General features: G+C 42.1%; 1 protein-coding gene across 2 annotated transcripts; it reads left to right on the forward strand.

Annotated features, from left to right (window-relative positions):
• The first annotated feature begins 1,173 nt into the window (after window positions 1-1,173).
• NIPA2 (NIPA magnesium transporter 2) lies at window positions 1,174-15,932 on the forward strand. 2 transcript variants are annotated; one of them, XM_083168593.1, is made up of 7 exons: window positions 1,174-1,281; window positions 3,041-3,127; window positions 4,937-5,171; window positions 7,131-7,187; window positions 7,402-7,492; window positions 12,801-12,961; window positions 15,037-15,932. In XM_083168593.1, the coding sequence occupies exons 3-7, from the start codon at window positions 5,039-5,041 to the stop codon at window positions 15,660-15,662; spliced, it is 1,068 nt and encodes a 355-aa protein (XP_083024719.1). In that variant the 5' UTR covers window positions 1,174-1,281; window positions 3,041-3,127; window positions 4,937-5,038; the 3' UTR covers window positions 15,663-15,932. The 2 variants fall into 2 exon arrangements, with proteins under 2 accessions (XP_083024719.1, XP_083024717.1); XM_083168591.1 differs by lacking the exon at window positions 1,174-1,281 and adding an exon at window positions 1,696-1,882.
• The last annotated feature ends 2,924 nt before the right edge of the window (window positions 15,933-18,856 follow it).

Here is an 18,856-nt window from a genome sequence, read left to right on the forward strand (position 1 = left end):
GTGGCTCATTAGACATGCTGCCTGGATGCAAGGTACCAGCTGCAAGGTACCAGGGGAGGGGGGGGGGGCAAGCTACCAGGGGAGGGGGGTACCAGGGCAGCTGGGGGAGGGGGTACCAGGGCAGGGGGGGAAGCGAGGGTACCAGCTGGCAGGTATGGGGGTGGGGGGCAGGACAGGTACCAGGGGACACGAGGGGTTTAAATGGTATTACTGCAATGTGAATGGTACTTAAATGGTATTTAAAATGGTAATCTACTGCAATGTGAAAGCTAATACCGTTTTAAATACCGTTTAAAAATACCAGTTCTTTAAACGGCTTGGCAGTGGGAAAGCAGCATAAGGTGTTAGTAAATGTTAATAAGAAAGAACCAAGAAGCATAAGCTATGTGATAAGCAGCATTGCACAGGTCCAAGTGTAATATATCAGACAAAAAAAATGAGCAAGGTGCTAGAAAAAAAGTGCATTAAATGACTGAATTAAATGTTACAATGAAATATGTTTGGGAGTACCTTGATTTTGCTCTATGTTAGATTGCAGAGTTCATTTATAATTATTCTGATTGGCAGTGCTTGGTATTACAGTGAGTATCTGCATTTTTGTTCACTGTGTGCCCTCTAAAGGGTGAAGGCTATGCGGTCATTGCCTAGGTGGACAGTGAAAAGGTCGGTCACTATCGGTCGACACATGAAAAAAATCATCAAGCATTAGATAGACACTGTCAAATGGTCAACATAATAAAAAAGTCAACATGGAAAAGGGTCGACGTGAGTTTAGGTAACCCATAAAAACCACGTTGACGGTTTTACATGTCGACTTTTAGCTTCTGTCGTTATTTTGACCATATCCACCTAATCAATGGCGACCTTTTCATGTGTTGACCAATAGTGGTCGACCGATTGACTGTCGACCTAGGCACTGTCAACCTAATGACTGCATACCAGCAGCCAGTGACATGGAAAAGGGAACGCGGTACACTAATACGGTGTCCAGGTCGACATAAACACAGAAAACTCCTGAAAAACTCATGTCGACCGGTTTGCTTGTTGACCTTTTGCATGTCAACCTTTTTCATGTGTCGACCTGCTGCCTGTCGATCAATAGTGGTCAACCTATTGACTGTCGGCTTTATGCTTGTCGACCTAACAAGACACACCCACCTGCTTTACAGAGCAGCGGTGATCACAGACTCCCCAAACTGTCCTCCCCATATACACAGAAGTTAACACAGCAGCCAACGGTGGGAACGCGGGACAGCGCCTAAATAGGGGGACTGGCAGCAGGTATGTTTAACAATACTAGATTTATTTTTAATGTACACAACCAAAAACTATACTGTAAGCACCTGAAGCAGATATAGCTGCATTCCAGGACATCTTCTAGCTGCCAGTCTCACTTCATGTGACAGTAAATTAATACTAGTTTTACAGTTTTTTTTACACCAATTTTCCAATTGCAAAACACATGGGCTAAATGTAACAGGTTAAAATGCTTTAACACCAGACCCAGTAAGTGACGGAGTCTAGGTTCCGGCCCTGCGGTGAGACTGCTGCTGGCCTGACACACGCTAGCAGCAGGAGTGCTGTCATCAGACTTCAGCATGACAGCTGCTCCCCGGCCCTCCGGGCCTGTACTGCCTGTCACCGCCCGTCACTGTCCTTTTGATAAAGTTTGGTGAGAGTGGGGAAGGAGCCCCCCTCACATGTCCTTGTACTTGCCCGTGGCACCTCCCTCCCCACTCCTAGCGCTGGCGGAAGCAGGAAACTGGGGAGCCGCGGTGACGTCACGCCCGGGTTGCGCTGTGTGTGGCTGCTGCTGACATCAATGGAGACTGGACGGAGCGGCTCCGGGTGTAGCTCGGCGGCGGTGAGAGTGGGGCGGCCAGTAAGTCAGGCGACACTGCATGGAATCGTCATGCATGTGTTGTGTATATTAATTACAGAGAGAAAGTTTGACCAATAATCCCCCAACTGCTATTGCTTATGCCCTGAAGCCTGCTATAGCTGCCACTGTAATTCTAGGCAATAATGTCTTATACGCCACCAGATCTATCTATCTATCTATCTATCTATCTATCTATCTATCTATCTATCTATCTATCTATCTATCTATCTATCTATTCACAGTGATAGGCTACATGGCACACTTTGGGCAACCGTCTATTCTTCAAATGGGCCTCACATTCATCTTGTTCACTTTAATGAATACATTAAATAGCTGTGGCACCTGCCTGTAATAACATATGTACCTGCCTATAAGACCACCATTAATAACCAATATGACAACAAAGCAGGAATAAGCTGGGGGCAACAAGTGAAGGCTTGGACGGCCGCCTGGTGCCCATTGCCACAGTCACCTATTCTGTCTATTCATGTTGCCCAATGAGTGCTCTCTCTTAAGGTGCGTACACACGGGGTGATATATCAGCGAGCGATATATCGCTAAATGCCCCCTTTTCATCAGCGACCAGAGATGGTCGCTGATGAAAAGAAACCTCTGCCGGCGGTGCCGCAGAGGTAATCAGCTGGTCGCAGGAGCTTGCGATTTAGAACGGGGCTGAAAACGGGAGCGTGCACCCGGCAATTTTTCGTCGGGGCACACTCCCATCACTGGCAGCGACCATATTCCCAGCAATATCAGCCCCTATCGCTGCCGTGTGTACACGGCTTTAATCATCATCTACAGTTGTGGTTACAGTCCCAGAGGGTGAGGCTGCACCTTTGGGATCTGTTTCCTCATAATTAGCCTCCCTGTTGTCTTGTTGCATCTTGAGAACATATGTGAATATGATTCCTCCCTGAATTATTAAAGCTCTGACACTGCTCTCTTTTTGGAATGTCTTTTCCTTCTACATGTAAGATTTGTTTAAAATGTGCCTGCTGCTGACATACAGAATGCAGATTATTCGTATAAGTAGTGATCAGACTACTAAAGCGTGAGACATAATTACTGGGTTATTTAGTGTTTAAAATCACGGTAATGGCTTGTGCTGTTGGGAATATACGTTATAAATCTGAATGTGTTCTTTTTATTTACTCATAGGTAACTATGATGAACTGTAGTGTCAATACTACGCAATGGTGACTCAGTCCTTGGCCGTGTTAAATTTGTTATGCCCCTGTGAACCAGGTATGATTGACCGCTTACTTGATACAAGCTCCATTATATAAAAGCACAATCGCTGATGGACCTAAATATGTTAATATTGCTGTACTTAGAAAACGGTGAGGCAGGCCTTCATAATGAAAACAATGGCTGTCACTCTGTTTTATGTTAAATGTTTATGCACGCACGCTGGGAATTGTATTATGCTTAATACTAATGTTTTTAGCTGTTTATGTAACTAAAAGCTTTTTTATGTTCTAAATATGTTGTGCAAACATGTATGTTCGGAAATCTGTGTAGGTGAGTGGTAAGGGCAAATACATTTTTGCACCAAAGTAAGAGAGCTGCTTTGTGTTTGTAAGGATTTTGACATTTTACCTAGTTATAATCCTATTACAGATTGAAAAATTAAGATGGGTGTAAACCTGCTTCATTGACCATCACCATTTTAGTTTTGTTGTACTTCCAGTATGTCTGGGAGATATGCATCACCTGTCAATGTATAATTGTAGCAGATTCTAATAGTTTCTTGGCAATTGTGAAAACTTCATCCTTCATGATCTGATGTTCCTCCACTTAACTATTTGTGCACATCATTTTGAACCAAGGACCATTTTCTTTAAGACTTTACATTTTTCTCGACCGCATACTCCACTCACCCCAGCACTTCCACATTAAACCCTGGACGCCATTATACAGAAGGCGTCCCAGGTTTAAACCTTCTCATAACCCAGGTTAAATTGCTGGGTTGTCTGACCCAGGTTATTAGTGGTGATTTCACACCGCACCTTGACCTGGTCCGGCAACTGGAGAAAAACCTGGGTTATTTTGGCAATGTCTCCGTTGCCAGGTGCCTTTTGGATCATATCGACCTCTTCCACAGTGATGTATAACATGATGTTCTTGGAGGCTGATGGTTGTACAACATTTTCTACGTCTTGCAAATATATATATATTTTTTTTTACTGTATGAATACATTGTAATAGGATGGTTTGCACACAAAGCAATAGGAGTCATGTCTAGCATTTAATGTTACAGATCACTTTTTCTCTTTGTTACAATAGTTAATAAATCAAAGACTTATGTTTTTATATTAATGATTCATAAAGAAAGAACCAACAAACGAGGTGATAACAGATACCTTAATTGTCATGTGCATGCCTTGAAATCCCAGCCTGTATTGTGGTAACGTACGAGCGGATCAGAGCAACATATGGGACATCATCTAGTGTGTATCCGCTATGTCTGTGATGATGCACGCTCCTGTGCATTGCCAGCAGCACCCTCCATCGGCGAGAGACATGCTGCGGAAAGCATTATGGGCAGTGTTCTGTTGCTGCTGGCATCGTCAATTGGTATACACTTGCCTACCTTGGGTCCCGTCGCTTTTTGGCGCACAGCGCATAGTGTGTGTACCCAGCTTTTCGGGTATATTAGGGCGTCATCTGTGTGGCAGATTAGATATTTTTTTTCCAGGTGGTCCTCTTTGTATTGTACTATGCATTTATAAGCCTGTGGGGGAGATCTATTAAAGTTTGGAGAGAAAGAAACCGCCAATTGACTTCTAACTGTCATTTTACAGCTTGTGTAGACTGTGGCTGATAGATTTGGTATTTTTATCTCTCTCCAAGCTTCAATGCATCTCCCCTGTAGTACTTACCTGTGCATATGGAGCCTATTGCATTCTGGTGGCATATATAAGCAGACCCACTGGGTGTACAAGTCCTGCATTATATATGGGGTGATTTAATAATTGTGGTGATATTTATATTCATATTTTTTTCCTGTAAAAAAGCAGAAATAACTTTTTTTTTAATTATTTTTATTTGCAGACATAATAGTGAACTCCTCTCAAGACGTTTCTTTGCCCTAATATCAATGTGTCTTGGTCTTTTGCTTGGACACCGATGTGCTTGGTTTAATAACCTTTCAAGATGAGCAAAGGAAAATTTGACTTTTACATTGGCCTGATATTGGCGATCAGCTCAAGCCTCTTCATTGGCGGGAGCTTTATCTTGAAAAAGAAAGGACTTCTCCGGCTGGCGAGGAAGGGCTCCATGAGAGCAGGTATATGTTATGTGCAATACTGATAGGGCAATTGTCCTATATATCTCTGATGTTCCTGTTATTAGTATGTCCTTCTAATGCCATTCGTTGTAAGGCTAGCACCATCTAATGATGAGGACACTTTAATACCGGCCGTCTTGACTGAATAATGTATGAAGAATTAAATGTACACACTTTCTTGTATCCTTTTACTGTATGTGTACTAATTCACGCAAACAACTAGTGAAAAATAAATGTTAAGATGTAATGGGACTAGGGTGGCCAATCCCGGGATCGGGATCGGCGGGATCCCGGGATTTGGCCCCTAAAATGCCGGGATTTCAATCCCGGGATTGGAGTTTCCAATCCCGGGATTTCGGGATTAGACTGCGCATGCGCAGTCTAATGCCGGGCAGCGTCTGAGCTAGTGCTCAGACGCTGCCCGGCTTCTCCCGTCCCGGGCAGCGCGGCTCTGCGCAGCGTGACGGCGTCAGAGGTCACGCTGCGCAGGCCACACAAACAACCGCCTCATCCATGCGCGCCGCGCTGACCTCCGGCCGCCTCGACGATACCGCCCACCCACCCAGGCTGCTTGCACTCGCCACTTACCGGACCCCAAAGTATCGCCCGATGAACCAGCCAGCCACCCACCCAGGCTGCATCCTCCTCCATGCCCAGCTCCATCGCCCACCGGCCCAGCCGCACCACAATTGTAAGTAAATATGCGGGCGGCCGGGGCGGGATTTTGTATAGGAAGCCAATCCCGGGATCCCGGGAATCCCGGGATTGGGCCTTTTTCAATCCCGAATCCCGGGATTGAAAAAATGCCCCGGGATTGGCTTCCCTAAATGGGACACAGCGGTTCTGGTCCCGTCACACACCGCTGCACTTGTTGTAAAATGTTTTGAGTCTACAGACTCTCACTATTGTTTCAGTTAAGCAAAATTGGCCTTGCATAATCCGTGACAACCCGCCAGACAGATGAGGGGAGGGGCAATATCCCGAAATTTGAGCCCCTCCGTAGTAGTGCACATCTCCTATTCACAGCATGAATTTGGCTGGATAATGGTCAGGTGGATTGGACAAGGTTGACTGTTCGCTGGTGTTCGATCACTCGGATCAGTTACATTAGAATTAAGGGCCCCACACATCAGCAATTAATTGTGACAATTTTCAGATATGGAGATGATTGCCACAATTAATTTTAGATGTGTGGGCTCCCCCTTTTGGCAATCCCAATCAAAATCACCAATCGATTGCTTAATCAGGTTTTTAAACATGCTTAATAATCTGGTATTATCTGCAGATCTTTTTTATGTGTGGGCATTCCCAATTCGTCTTCTTTATCTATTTACATTATGAACAGCTGAAATGACAATCGATTGGGCAATTTCCAGATATGAAGATGCAATCTTTAGATGGAAAAATCTGCCGATCACTGAAATAAATCTGTAATGTGTGGGCAAAGTCAGATAGATTGTAGAATCCATTTATCTGGCCAAAAAAATCCCTGTATCTGGAAATCCATAAATTGTGATTGCTGATGTATGGGGCCCATTACCCCACAAGGACTCGTTTCCTATTATGATGCACTAGGGCTTGTTGACATAGATCCATTTTCACTATGCTCTCCATCTACTTAATAACACCTGCACTACAAGTAGGATGTATTGTTTGGCCTTGTTCATGCCATTATGTTCTTACATTTTACTGGCGTGTTTATGCTCTTTCTATGCAGCATGTGTTAATGTACGATCAATGTGCTGGGTTGTCCTGGCGAGAGCATATTGAAAAGGTGTTAATGACATTGCTAATGTTCGTTTTAATGTGGTATTAGCCATTTTCCCAAGGCTTATGCAAGGATGAACTGTCAATGTAATATTTTAACATGTATTCAGCTTTGTCAGATCTCTTATTTCTGAGCAGTATTTAGTACGTTTCTCCTAATGTTATCCTTTCATTCTTTTCCATTTGCCACAGGTCAAGGAGGTCATGCATATCTGAAGGAATGGTTGTGGTGGGCTGGGCTTCTCTCAAGTAGGTATCTAAAGATATCAACAAATTATCATACCCTCTTAATTGTCATTTCTGTCCTAGCTCCTTAGTCATTGTCATTTATTTCCATAGGATATGCTTTAATAAACCCATGTCTTCTAGTAATGATTCATTTCTCTTATGGTTTTTATTACACTTATATCATTGTATCCGTTGTAACACTTCTATTGGTTTATGAACGATTTTTCTCTTTCAGTGGGAGCCGGGGAAGTGGCAAACTTTGCTGCATATGCCTTTGCACCGGCTACGCTTGTGACACCCTTAGGCGCCTTAAGTGTGTTAGTCAGGTAGTAATTCTGATTCTTTCTAACTTACACCCGTCTGTCAATAACTTTGTTTGTTTGTTTGGATAAAAAAGACTAGTGTGTGTGTGTAAAAATAAATTAAAATATATAATTCTATATAAAATGTGAATAGGGAAATACTTTAAGGACTCCTGCTCATAAGAGTGTGTGGTAATAGAGAAGGGGTCTGTAAGTGATAACCACTTGAGGTAGAGGTGGACTGTTCGTGATGATAACAGTGAGAGGAATACTGGTGACAATGGAAGAAGGGGGACCTATATTTTACATTATGCAAATATTTTTTTTATTTCTGTGAATACACTAATATGAAAGTTTTTTTACAATGTTGCCGGAGTATTGGCATAATCTGAATTTTATTCCATGGTTTATTGAAAATGAAAAGCAGAAGTGTTAGTATGACCATCTCCATGTAACGCCATTATTCATAGATTTCATAACCATCTCTTAGTTTTCAATAGAATTCTGATTTGACCTGGTCCTAAAATAGATTATTTAGAACATTGTTTGTTATAAAGATAGATGAATAGCTTAGTTAATATGTAGACAATATGTATAAATAGGTCATTGCCTCCTGAAAACCGCCTGTTTGAGGAACCACCATTGTTCTTATCTGTTTAGTGAAAAGCATCACCTACTGTATACCTCTGTATGTGTGCTAAGAGTTCCCTCCTTCCCACATTGCTCCCCTTCCATACTGCAAATACAGTAGACATACTTTACATTCTTACAAGAGATTTGTTTACTTTCCTGCACATAACAAAAACAAAAATAAGAGTGTCTCTTTCAGAAAACCCATTATAAATGTTCAAGTTCCACCATATTACAGAAGCCAAGTGACTTTGACAAAAAAGGTGAAAATTGCCAAGCAAACATTTTTATTCATCACAATGGCCTGTAATGTTTTCCATATATAAGAAATATAATATTTTTTTCACACAACATGTTTTTATTTGAATCTATATAACAAATGTGAACGACACTGGCACTTATTACTTTAAGAGCGCCGCCCCCCCCCCCCCCCCAAAAAAAAACAACAACAACAACAGATCGTTTGACTCTTAGAATTCCCACACTTTTTGGTTTACTGGGGAACACTTGAAATGTCTTTGGACTCAATGGGCCCGATTCAGACCTGCTAGCTGGGCTCCAAGTATTCAGAGCCCAGCGAGCAGGTAACCACCGCCCCCGTTCATGGCTGCAAAACTGAATCGGGCCAGAACCATCCACCCACTGTATAGAATTGAACCCCCCTATTTATTTGCCTTATGTAAAGTAAAACTTTACACTTGATCCAGTTGAGCTTGCTAATTTCCCAAAGCCGTCACTGACATTGTGTTTTTTTCCCTCTGTGGCTGCTCTAATTAATGCCGCCCATACACGCTGCGATCCCCGGCGGTGCCATGTGTGCTTTGAGGTGCGCGCTCCCGCGGCACCTCATCGCACAGTACAAAAAGTATGTGCTGCACATACTTTTTGTACTTGCTTTTCATCACATCCCATCACAATGCGATGTGATGGATGCTATTTAAGCCTGGAACGCACGCCGGGATCGCAGCGTGTATGGGCAGCTTAAGAATATTGTGAAGTAAGCTGGGTTTGTTTCATTGCAAAGAAACTAGGGTTCCTTCCAGGGTGAATCTTTCACAGAGTGCAGTTGTGAATACAAGAAATGCTGACTGGCAAATCTGTTTTATTGGTATGGTCTGAGTTAATGTAAAGCTCGGTTTTAAGTGTTGTTGTATTACTAGCCTTTATATGGTGTCGCAAGGGATTTGCAGCTTATTACAAAGCTCTTACTGATTTTCACATTGATGTTACACCCTAGTTATTTATGTTGCCTCATTGTGCTCTTGTCTGCTATGCTACTGAGAAAAAATTACTTCACTGACAGGGTAGTGGATAAGTGGAATAGCCTCCCATCAGAGGTGGTACAGTCAAATACAGTAGAGCAAATTAAGCAAGCTTGGGATAAGCATATTGATAGCCTTAAAAGCAATAAGGATCAGATATGGTTTGAGGTAACATGTTTAAAAAAGGGGCAGACTAGATGGGCCAAGTGCTTCTTATCTGCCATCAAATTATATGTTTTATTCATAGAATGGTATTATCGGAGTTACTGCCAAGTGCTTTCTGCCTGTTTAATCACGCATGTAGCAAACGTTTCTGTTACAACTTTGCTTTTTATTTGAACTTTTATGGTATTTTAGACTTCCTGCAATGGGTGATGCTCACACGTTGTCAGGCAGGTGCAGTCCTATGGCCGTCGGGTCTTTATAAAATAATACACATAAGAGTGCTAATGCTTAGAAGGTGTTTATAATTAATGCTCATTGTTTCTAACAAATCAATATTGGTATTACAATTGGAGTCAGTTGTACAGATGTTTATTTTTATGGTAAAAAGGTGGACTTGTTGTTTACTAGACTAAGGGCTCAAACCAGTTAACAGAGATACTGTAGCGGGTGCGAGTCATTGCATAAGCACATTTTACTGTGGCTCGAACGTGCACAAAAGTGCTTGATGCCCTGTTACAGGTGGGTTAAGTTCAGGGTTCCAGGTTTGTGTAAATTCAGGCCTGCTAAAGGTGTGGCAATGGCACATTGCAACCTTCGCAAGCAATTTCATTGATCCCTTAGTTGAAGAAAGAATAATAATGGGAAATATTCGTATTTCATGACCGCAAAACATGGAAACTTAATGACCAATTTCTGCAAATTATATTTCAGTAAAAGGTACCAGGGATTACCTCATTTTTTTTAGTACTTGTTTCCTAGCATGGCACCCATGATTTTAATCTTATGCTATCGTTTTGATCGCATCGCATGCGATGCGATCAAAACGATGATTTTATTGTACATGCACCCTGATTATTAATGCCACCACCACTATTAACGCCAACCCAAAGCGTGGTGAGCGCAGCGAGCCTGTGAGGGGCGGCGGTATGCGTCCTTCGACCTTTTCATACCCCCACTATCCACGTCGGCAGTGGAGTTGATTTTATATAGCGTGGCGAGCGCACGCGGATAACTTCACATGTATTCCGCTTCCCCTCGCGGGGCTCGCCACGCTTCAGGCTCGGGGGCTTGCTGCGCTCGCCACACTAAGTAAAATCAACTCCATGCCGATGTGGGATAGTGGGGGTATGAAAAGGTTGGAGGATGCGTACCGCCGCCCCTCGCGGGCTCGCGGCGCTTTCCACACTTCGGGTTGCCGTTGATAGTGGTGGTGGCGTTAACAATGGGGGTGCATTTAACATAGTAATCACCTATCAGGGTGCCTGTACAATTAGAAATCGCATGCCATTACAATATATATCAAAATTGTACAGTGCGGCTCTTGGGACCCGAAAATTGGGTCCCATCGAATACCACTAATTAAGGTATGCGATGGGCGCCGTGCTAGGAAACAAGTACCTTTTTTTTTTTTTTTTTTGGGGGGGAGGGGGTGTAAGTCAGTTGATTTTTGTAATATAGTGAATCTGTGTATGTATATGTGTGTTTTATATGTTTATAAAAACCACATATCCACATGAGAGCAGCACTCCTTTTGAAGTAAACCAAAGTCCATTTAATTTTCAATAGAGACATCATAGGTAATTCAGCTAAGATATCAGATAGCCAGAGGAATAAGGGACACCTATATATTCACCCATCCATGTCATGCCTATAATTAAATCGGCAGTCGATTAAATTGTTTTGGCCTATAGTGCCTTCACTAGACTGACCCCCCCCCCCAAAAGCTACTTAACTTAGCGGCAGGACTGCCCTTGCCAGAAGTCCATATATGGACCTGGGTGTATTATTATTATCTTATATAGCGCGCACGTATTCAGCAGCGCCTTACAGACAATACTGTGTGTGAACATTCACATCGGTCCCTGCCCCAGTGGAGCTTACAATCAATGTTCCCTCTAAGCTGTGCGCACACCGACATTACAACAGAGCGCACAAAGATATGTTGCCGCCAGCCACCTGTCAGAGCTTCTGTACATATTCCATGAAAAGGCAATGACTATTTCAATGAATAAATTTTTTGACATCATACTGGGCCTTTATACCATTATGTGATGCACAAAAATTTAAATTTCCTTCCAAAGTTGCACAGCCAATATCTTTTGCCGAATGCCGGAAAGGGGGCGTATCTGTGAGATACGGCCGGGAGCTTGACATTCTCAGCAGAACGGGCCCGACTGCTTCTTCTAAAGTTGGGTCCATTCTGCTGAGATCCCTGTCTAGAAAGACCGCATTGAATAGGGCCCTGACACTATTTAGTCTGTTGGGAATAGCAGCGGAAGATTGAATATCCCCCTATATCTCCTGGCAGTCGCCTTTTTAATATTCCTACAAATCCTGTGACTATATACATTGTGGGCATGCTTCTTTATATGGTTCTGTAGGGACTGCAGGCTTATTGTTACTACACACGTTCTAGATAGTGGTAGATTCTCAGATGTTTAGTAACACCATTCAGGTGCATGAAAAAGGAGGGGTAATACTGAGGAAGTAAAAAATCCATGGTTTCTCCCAGCTCACTGAATGGTATTAGTACACTACACTATTGAACACTACATGATAATAAATTTCAGAGAGATTGGTTACATATATTTGCGCAAATGTATGATATATATATATATATATATATTACCCTCAAGCCATTCACTGATTAGCAGACACTATTGAACACAGGTTTATTTGAGGTATTCACCGTTTAGCCTAATAGAATGGATGGAATTAGCCCTTTTTTTTGGGGGGGGGGGGGGGGGGGGGGGTTCAGTCCAGGATGAAGGCGGATTTTGATTATAGCCATGACTTGGATGGGTGAATATATCCATGTCCCACATTCCTCTGGCTACCTGATATCTTAGCTGAAATGCCTACTATGCCTATGATGTCTATTGCAAGTTAAATGGACTTTGATTTACTTTAAAGTAGTACCTTGATAGATATAGGTTTCATTTTTTATTTTATTCCAGCAACCCAAACCTGTATTATTATTTTCCTCTTGAGTTTAGAGCAATGGCTCCCATACTTGGTCTTCAAGGGAGCACCAATAGTACAGCTTTTACCATGGCCACAGGTGACAATTCGTACCTCAGTCCATGTAATTTAGGCATCTGTGCTGAGGCATGGATATACTTATAACAGGTTTGATTAATTTACAGACTATAGTTCCCTTTTTTTTTTTTTTTTTATAATGTAAAGTGTGTTTTTATTGCAAATGGGAGCAGGGCGATAAGGAGAGATACAGTAGTTATCGGAGAGAACCTTACACCTGTATCTTACATTTTCAGCGCCATCCTTTCTTCATACTTCCTAAGTGAAAAGCTAAATCTTCATGGAAAAATAGGATGTTTAATGAGTATATTAGGATCCACAGTGATGGTCATCCATGCTCCCCAAGAGGAGGAGATTGAAAGCTTAAATGCAATGTCAGTTAAACTTGCTGATCCAGGTAAGGTACTTTTATATATTCATACATATTTGTGAATTGTTAAGGTAACATAATATTGGAATTGCTATCTGTAAATATTGACTAGAAATCCGGCATAAAAGATGTGCACGGTAATGTGCACTACCAAGGGGTTCTGGATAATAAATCGGCATGCATTCGGTCAATACGTTTTTCAAGTTTCATCAATTACCAGGCGGACTATGATCGGGAATAGTATCCCGTGCTGAGCTCTGTGATAGTGGAATGAGGCATCTTGTCCCGTTTCAGCTAATTTGTCCGAGACCTGGTTTAACATACAAAAAGGGGAGGTGTTACGCTAGTTCTATATGGCGTAACCCTATGGAAGCCTATGGGCTTCCCTTCGCGCCCCACGCACCCCCGTCGATCCGCGCTGCCCTCCTCTCACCTGTGTCCAGGCAGCCTCCTGCTGTGCTGCCCGGACCAGTGACCTCCTCCTCCCTGCACAGCTTCCGGGTGCAGGGAGGAGGAAACGGAGCCCTCACAGCCGGGTAAGGGTGATGGGAGGGAGGGGGGAACCCGCTGCACATCGCCGGCCATCGCCTTTGAGTTAATAATCGCATATGTTACTGCATACGCGATTATTAACAATGCGAATGCCTGCGATGTACGGGGGGGGGGGGTTATTGGAGAATCCCGCCCTCTGTGTGTGTGTGTGTGTGTATTTTTATTTTATTTTATCAACATCAAGGGATGGGAGACTAAAGGTGCGTACACACGGTGGCGATTATTGCAAACATCACTGGAAATATGGTGGCTGAGTGACCATATTGCCAGCGATGGGAGTGTGCACCGGCAATAAATCGCTGGGTACACACTCCCGTTTTCTGCCCGTAGTGATCGCTGGTCACAGGAGCTTGCTCCTGCGACCAGCTGATTTCCACTGCCGGGCTCCCCCGGCAGTTTCTTCTTCATCAGCGACCATCTCTGTTTGCTGATGCAAACGGGACACTGAGCGATATATATCGCCCCGTGTGTACAGAGCTTATGCCAGCAGAATGTGATTGGATCAGTGTAGGTTTGCCCACTGGGAGCAGTCTCCCATGAGATAAGCACTAACAACATTGTGTTTAACTTTTCCTTCATGGGGGAAACGGGCATTAAACTACATGTTCTAGAGTGGTGAGCTGAGTCGAACACCAAAGAGATAAAAACTTCTCAGAGCAGCCCAGGGCACGTTTTTAGAGGGGCTCCTGCTTACAGCACATGAATAAAAATAGCATGCCCCTCCTCAGAATAAAATTCCTGATTTTTTGACACCAAATGTAAAAAACAAAACACTTTATTTTAAAAGTTCACATTCCACTTCACCATAAAAAGATAGCGATTGCTACTCGGTGAATCATGGTGAAAAAAAACCTTGAAATGTATTCGCCATGTGGTCATTAATAGGGTGATTCACCGTTTTAGTCAGAAATTCGCCAAACAGCACAAATTCGCCATAAAAACATGGCGAATCAGGCTCATTGAATACCGCCCTTAGTGTCTGGTGACAGTAAGTGCCAGGTTGCACCCCCACTAAACCATCAGGGTTACTGTTAGTTTTGGGCACTATACATTTCAATGGCTTTGATGCCAGACAGAGATAGATATACCCTATTAGCCCCTATTATACCCTACCCATTGGTGAGTCCCCTCTTCAGGACACTGGGCAGTCATTTTACAACATTGCATACCTCAGCCTGGTCTTCCACAGAGACACATGGGCTTCTGTCTCCCTGTGGGCCTCACTTCCTGTAGTCAGGACATATACTGTTAGCTACATCCTCCTCTATTGGGGTTGGATTGCTGAGTGAATCTGTTATCTGTGTACCTGTTTCTGGCATTACATGTTATGTGTCATGTTTATTGGGGTTTACACAATGGTATGCTTGTTTGGTATAGCCCCGCTTATAATTCAAAGCCCTAACCCGCATTTTTTTTTATGTCTTATCTCTTTGCCATTTGTTATACTGTATTTCAAAATGATATAAAATTCTGGGGATATTTGCTTAGTGTCGGATTACGGTTCCATAATTGTGTAACCATCTTTTTTTTTTTTTTTCCTGTTTTTGTAGGATTTTTAATTTTCGCAACAGGAGTGGTCATTGTCTCGCTAATCTTGATTTTTGTGGTGGGACCAAGTCATGGACAGTCCAATATTCTGGTCTATATCTCCATCTGCTCAGTCATCGGAGCTTTATCTGTCTCTTGTGTTAAAGGACTAGGAATTGCCATTAAAGGATTGTTTGCCGGAGAGCCTGTTCTGAGAAATCCATTGTCTTGGATTCTGGTGATCAGCCTTATAGTGTGTGTAAGCACTCAGATAAACTACTTAAACCGAGCTTTGGATATATTCAACACATCCTTAGTGACTCCTATTTACTATGTATTTTTTACCACATCAGTGCTTACATGCTCTGCAATTCTGTTCAAGGAATGGCAACATATGTCTCCTAAGGACATGATTGGCACTTTCAGTGGTTTTATAACAATTATTGTCGGAATCTTTTTATTGCACGCATTCAAAGATGTGTCTATTAACCTATCTAACCTGCCACTTTCTTTACGGAAAGATGAACGAGTTCTAAATGGGAGCCTTTCCAACCATGTCTATGAACATCTGAATGGCGACGAAGAGAGTGACCTTCAGATGTCTGAGGTCACTGCTTCACGACGCAATGGCAGCCTAGCTTCCTTTTGAACCAAAATTATATTCTCGTCATTGGCAGCAAAGCCACAAGCATGATCCTACACTGTTCAGCTGGATCATTGGCTGAATATAAATGACTGAATTGCCTTTGTCATTTAGCTCGGTGACTTAAAAAAAAAACGAATGCCTTCTAGTTATTTGTGACCGCATTTTGCTTCTCTCTGTATTTTGCTCACCATTTCAGGAAAACCATTGTAAAATGGCAATCGGTGTAGATCTTCTACGAAACTAAATTAAAATAAAGTATTTTAGGTCTTTCAAGACCTTTTCATGGTCCCTGGCATGTTATCTAGCTATACTAGATATAGGCAACCTGTTGTGGAACCAGGGTTTTGCAGAGCCTACTGAAGAGCCACAGGATGTGTGTGCACTGAAGAGCAAAAGTGTGAAGTAATAGTCTGCGTTAAGGTGAACCATAAATGGTTATTGAAGTTCCCGTTCTACAGTACATGCCGTATGTTTTGCATTTGGTCATACCAGATTTTTTTTAAATGTCGGTTTTCATTTCTTGGTTTTTGGTCCAGACTGAATTGACAATAGGCATGCATTAAGAGCTGTCTGGCAAAATGAGGATTTGTAGATTGCCGGGAAAACAGAGATTAAAATGTTAAGGGGTCCTGTCAGGAGAACTCCCTACATACATCACCAGAAAGGCACCTTCTGTAGGTTTACATGGTAATGTTTTCAGTTTTTTAAGGCATACCATATCTGGAACATGGATTTAATCTAGTTATTATAGTCATACATGGCTCTATTCCATTGTGTTCTCCCTTGAGCTGCTTATGTCGAATCAGATTACTAATTAATTTAAGGTACTGGTTACATTTTCAACAGACCTGACAAATACTGTGTATGTGGGAGGAGTTCTTTAGATGTGATGAATTCCTTTAAGAACAGTATTTTCGGTGGCCTGTGACAGTGAAATGATCATTAAGAGGCCATACGAGCTTTGCGAAATGTCAATGCAAAAATCTTTTGTAAATAATTAGTTATGATATCTAATGTTATTCAAAAGTAATTAACTGAGCAGAAGGAAAATCTGTGTATTTTTACTTTGCCAGTCTCAAAATATCTCTGAAAACTGAATTGTATATCCTCCAGTTGTACAGACAATCATTTTAACATTGCTTTTAATTATAATTGGACCAGCTTGTGGTATATTGTTTTATTTTGCCTTAAACTATTTTTCTTAATTTGAGTACTTTTTAAGATTCTAAAAGATGTTGCACTGATATCTTTGTAATTGTATATAAATTGATTCCTAAATTTCTTCTCTGTATGCATAATGCTGTAGATTTTATCCTGTATAAGTTACATTTTCAATACTAGTAAATTATTTTGAAATGCAATGGCTTTTGAGTTTTACTAGTAAAAAAAAAAAAAAAGTATTGAAAATACAATTTACACACTTGGCTACACCTAAGATTTACTTTCATGTTTACTGATGTTGCCAACGGTCGCCATTCCAAGCTAGTTATTTATCTATAGAACTTCATGCCCCGCAACAGTCATTACCTTCAGTAAATGACTTAGTGGACATCATGGATGTGGGGAATATGTTTGACGTCCTGAGAGGATATTGGGAGTAAGAGTATTTATCTCTGGAAATAACTTTACCATGCATAATTTAAAACCATGTGAGTTGAAGCATTTTTCGGCGTTCTATTAATAAATCAACTAGAATAGTTCCTATAGTTTTTTTGCATATGGCATAGTAAGGTTTTTTTTTTTTTTTATAGTCCATTACCTCAGGAAAAAGACTGCATGTTTTTTTTTTTTTGGGGTGGCTTTACTTTTGGATGATGGCCTCTTGCTGCTTGACACTGGGGAGGAGCGGCACTATCTTTACCTAACACCTCCTCCCCGACAGGGCTTTCCCTAACTTGCTGAGGAAAGTAAACCAAACAAGAGATAGACACAGGAGCAGGCAGCAGCTTACTCACTACAGGTTACTCTGAAATTAGTATCGGTTTTGCACTCCACAGCCACACAGCCATCCTATCTATATATTGCTGTTTGAACTAGAGGTACCATCCACATATAGGCTTTCTAAAGGAACAATGGCAATCTATTTTATCAGTTTCGGGAATCTATTCTAGGGGCTAGTCACGGCTGTTGTAATATAGGAGGTGGAGAGTGTGTTATGTTTTATTGAATTAATCAAATTTGCTTGAGGTGTATGAAGCTTTTATAGTGGTCTGCCCATGCATGTGGGAATACCTCTCTATGAAAGCTTTGTGAATGTACATAGGGGGATGGGCCCTAAACTGCACACCCTGGACATATGAGGTGCTACCTGCTGAGACCTGTAGTGCAGCAAGCAGGAGGATCCAGGGTGTGCAGTTTAGGGCCCCTCCCCCTATGTACTATATTTTGTGTATTCATACACACTGGAAGGAACTAGAGACGCCTTCCTCCTTAACTAGCACCCCACCCGCCTGTCTCAGATTGTTTTTAACTAGGTTGGAGTCCAACATTCAAGACTGCACATTTCAGCTTTTAACTAGGTTGGAGTCCAACATTCAAGACTGCACATTTCAGCTTGGCACTATTAGGGTAAGTCCTACTATATATATATATATATAAATAGATGAAGAAGAATGAGACAGGCAGCGGCACTCTTAGGAAATTTTCAATGTATTCAAAACGTGACCAAAACCAACGTTTCGGGGACTAGCCCCTTTGTCAAGGTGTACCTACACCTTGACAAAGGGGCTAGTCCCCTTTTGGTCACGTTTTGAATACATTGAAAATTTCCTAAGAGTGCCGCTGCCTGTCTCATATATATATATATATATATATATATACTGAGTGTTAGTCTGTGGGACTGTGTTTGGGGCGCAGGGCTCTTTGGGCTGCTGTTGCTGGGCTGCTCCATGGCATCATATTGTACACTTTCCATCACCCCTTTAGTTTGTTTAGTATATATGTAGCACCCTCCACATTTATTATTACCTCTTACCTAGGTAAATCTTATCACATATAATTTCCCCTATCCCTCTTACTATCACTTCAATTTCACACTTATGTGATGCCATGGGGTGGTTCTGCTGGGCTGGCCTGGGGGGCCCTGTGCCCTGGACCTGTCTTAGAGTAGTGTTAGGGACTTGTCCTATTGAGGTAACCTGGACACGGTGGACAAGCCCATAATAATGGCCATCATTATGCTAATAACCTCCAATGCA

Source organism: Crinia signifera, chromosome 2 (genome assembly GCF_055691185.1).
Source record: "Crinia signifera chromosome 2, ASM5569118v1, whole genome shotgun sequence".
In the NCBI taxonomy this organism is placed as follows: Eukaryota; Metazoa; Chordata; class Amphibia; order Anura; family Myobatrachidae; genus Crinia; species Crinia signifera.

Excerpts from the sequence above, each read along its gene's own strand:
- NIPA2 (XM_083168593.1), top strand. The coding sequence starts at position 5,039 with ATGAGCAAAGGAAAATTTGACTTTTACATTGGCCTGATATTGGCGATC. Across the intron at positions 7,493-12,800 it reads GCCTTAAGTGTGTTAGTCAG|CGCCATCCTTTCTTCATACT; the intron begins GTAGTAATTCTG and ends TTACATTTTCAG. Across the intron at positions 12,962-15,036 it reads AGTTAAACTTGCTGATCCAG|GATTTTTAATTTTCGCAACA; the intron begins GTAAGGTACTTT and ends CTGTTTTTGTAG.